Consider the following 2,817-nt stretch of genomic DNA (forward strand, 5'->3'; position numbering starts at 1 on the left):
AGCCATCGAACTGCGAGCTCCGGTGTAGGCCTGCTTAGTGAAGCTGTTGGGAGGCGAGTGTCAGCCACCTTGTCGACCACCTCTTCTATATAATGCACTAGCGGTCGTGCAAGTACCAACCGGATCCATTTAAATTTGATTTCAGGCCTCAGCGGTTGTATGGCGGTTGATGCAATGCTTGTACGATGGGTGATTGGTGGGTTTTGGCACTTAGAGAAAACGGCCGTGACAGCGACAAATTCAAGGGATAACTTGTTCATATGCAGACATTCTGTCTGTTTAACGCTTAGGCATTCATATCATGCACTGTGTGTGGTGCCTCACCGACGTGACTGACTGTGTCTTCTATTCTCTAGGTGCATCCTTCAAGTTTGCTGCTCGTGCATATGAAGGCAGAAATACCTTGGATTAGTGGGATTTGCCTTCACGATTTATGGAGGCAACTCCCGGAGCACAGCAGAGGAGATGCTCTCGCAACAGGATGGAAATTGCCCTGATAGGTATGGAGAAAGCTTTCCTGAAATGGGGGAGGAGGGTGTTAGATCAGAGGGACAGAGAAAGCAATGGCCCAGCAAAATAAGTGATAATGTATATGTATGCACAGACGTCCGTTAAAATTAGAAGATGTAGAAGCAAAATTGACAGTTGCCTAACCCCCCCCTTTTCTTTTCTTTTTTTTTTTTACAACTGCCAGAGAGAGAGAGAGAGAGAGAGAGAGAGAGAGAGAGAGGTTTGGTATGGTTCAGTTAGGTTAGGGTTGGTTTGGTTTGGTTATGTTAGGTGTGGTAAGAGTTGGTTGGGTTGCATTACATGCCTTCATATCCGTGACATTAATAAAAAAAAAAAACTTAATTTTGGTGCTAGCTAACCTGCTCAACGTCTGCATTTGTTTATACTACTATGCCTTTATTCATTCTCTTTCACAGAAATTGTGTGGACCTCTAAAAGAGGTCCGGGGGTTGTTGTTGTTGTGTGCTTTGCCGTGGCCAGGTGGAATAGTGCCATGCAGTTATGCACGCACCCTCTTAACCGCCGAAGCCGTAAAGAGTGCGCCCTTGTCTCTTCAGGGCGTACACCACGTCCATGGCGGTCACTGTCTTGCACTTGGCGTGCTCAGTGTAGGTGACAGCATCGCGAATCACGTTCTCGAGGAACACCTTGAGAACACCGCGGGTCTCCTCGTAGATCAGGCCCGAGATACGCTTCACGCCGCCACGACGAGCCAGACGACGGATGGCGGGCTTGGTGATGCCCTGGATGTTGTCACGAAGCACCTTGCGGTGTCGCCTGGCGCCTCCCTTGCCCAGACCCTTGCCGCCTTTGCCTCGACCAGTCATAGTGTCTACAGCTGCTGCTCAGACCCAGTAGTAGCGAGTGTCCACTCCGTCCCCAGCACCAACAATGATGACGACCCCGCTCGCCAACCACCCTTATATAACCCAGTGTCGGTCGTGCAAGTACGAATCTTATCCATCTAACCTTGATTTCAGGCCGAGGCCCCACCCCAGCTCCCAGGAGGCCAATCCTAGAGAGGTGTCGTAGCCAGGTCACGGCACAGGGCATGCCAAATTTTGCAAGCAAACCAGGAATTGCATCGAAAAAGCATGAACAGTAAATCATCGCCATGTACATCACACCCCGACCACTCACACGCCGCCAGTCCTGAGACAGGGGACATAAAAGGCCGCTGCCAGGCGTGGCGCACCATCTCTCTCGCTGAGAGCCTTCCACTCGGCACCACTTTCTCGCTGCTCTTCTCACTCAGTCGCTCACTATCGAGCTTTTGCAAGCGGACCGAGGCAGCAACTGTACGGTGATTTCTACCCGAGATTGGATATCCTGAGCTTTTCGCATCAGCACCCGACCCCCCTGCATGCACTCTCGCCTGCCATCTGTGACATTGCAGCCCACGGTGCCTCTGCAGTTCACTGCTTTCGCCCCACGATTGTGTACCGGGGTGCACACACTTGTGTGCACCCGCCCTTTCGTGGGTTGCGCCCCCTCTCCTACTATTACTTCCTTTCGGCTCTAGAGTCCCCCAGTAAAAGTACGACACCGAACCCCGCGGTTTTCTGGCACAGGCAAGATACACAAGGGGGCCCTTTAGTAAGGGTGGTTTAGGAACTTACTGGGGTGAGCCAAACACTTGATAGGGTGATAGGCAAGACCCTTCAGGGGCAGTGGTAGGACTGTCGCGGCCTCCGCTAGCGGGGGGACAGAAAACCGCCACTGTAGGTAGGCTTCTTCTTTTTCTCTGGGTGCATGAGTGAGCGACTGGCAGTGTGAAAGAGTGTGTGATGGCCGCCAAGATGGCGAGCCATAATTCCACCGCAACTTCCAAGAACCCGCCTACCACCTTGTCATCCCGTGACCCCAGGAGTGCAGCCAAGATCTATGCCCTTAACACTAATAACGCGACTCCCCCTGACAACAAGAAGAGAGCCTTAGAAGCAACTAACTCCCCAACTGCCTCCGAAAAAACTGCTAGCAAAGAACCGAGACGCCATGGACCAGACAACTGGCAAGACCAATCCGACCCCTCCTGCAACGGCATGGAAACAGACGAAACTTCACCCACCTACGACTCCGACCAAGCAGCCGCTACTGTTCAGGCTGACACCCAGAACCACCACCACAACGACGAGTCTGTCTCCTCCTTCCCCCTGGATTTTGACGATGGATTCACCCTCGTCCAAAACAAGAAGCAAAAAAAAAACCAACCAAAATCCCCCCAACCCCCGCCACACCCAGACCACCAACCAGCCCCTAAACCCCCCCCCTCAACACCCAAACTCCCTGCATTCCTCATTCCCAAAC

General features: G+C 52.4%; 1 protein-coding gene across 1 annotated transcript; it reads right to left on the bottom strand.

Annotated features, from left to right (window-relative positions):
• Window positions 1-1,025: 1,025 nt before the first annotated feature.
• On the bottom strand, window positions 1,026-1,337 carry LOC145418924 (histone H4). Its single transcript, XM_080287181.1, has one exon. It carries the CDS (start codon window positions 1,335-1,337, stop codon window positions 1,026-1,028), a length of 312 nt encoding a protein of 103 aa, XP_080143307.1.
• Window positions 1,338-2,817: the final 1,480 nt, after the last annotated feature.

The sequence above is a fragment of the Coenobita brevimanus genome, chromosome 117, assembly GCF_032717465.1.
Source record: "Coenobita brevimanus isolate Jiangsu-jjx chromosome 117, ASM3271746v2, whole genome shotgun sequence".
In the NCBI taxonomy this organism is placed as follows: Eukaryota; Metazoa; Arthropoda; class Malacostraca; order Decapoda; family Coenobitidae; genus Coenobita; species Coenobita brevimanus.

Excerpts from the sequence above, each read along its gene's own strand:
- LOC145418924 (XM_080287181.1), bottom strand. The coding sequence starts at position 1,337 with ATGACTGGTCGAGGCAAAGGCGGCAAGGGTCTGGGCAAGGGAGGCGCC.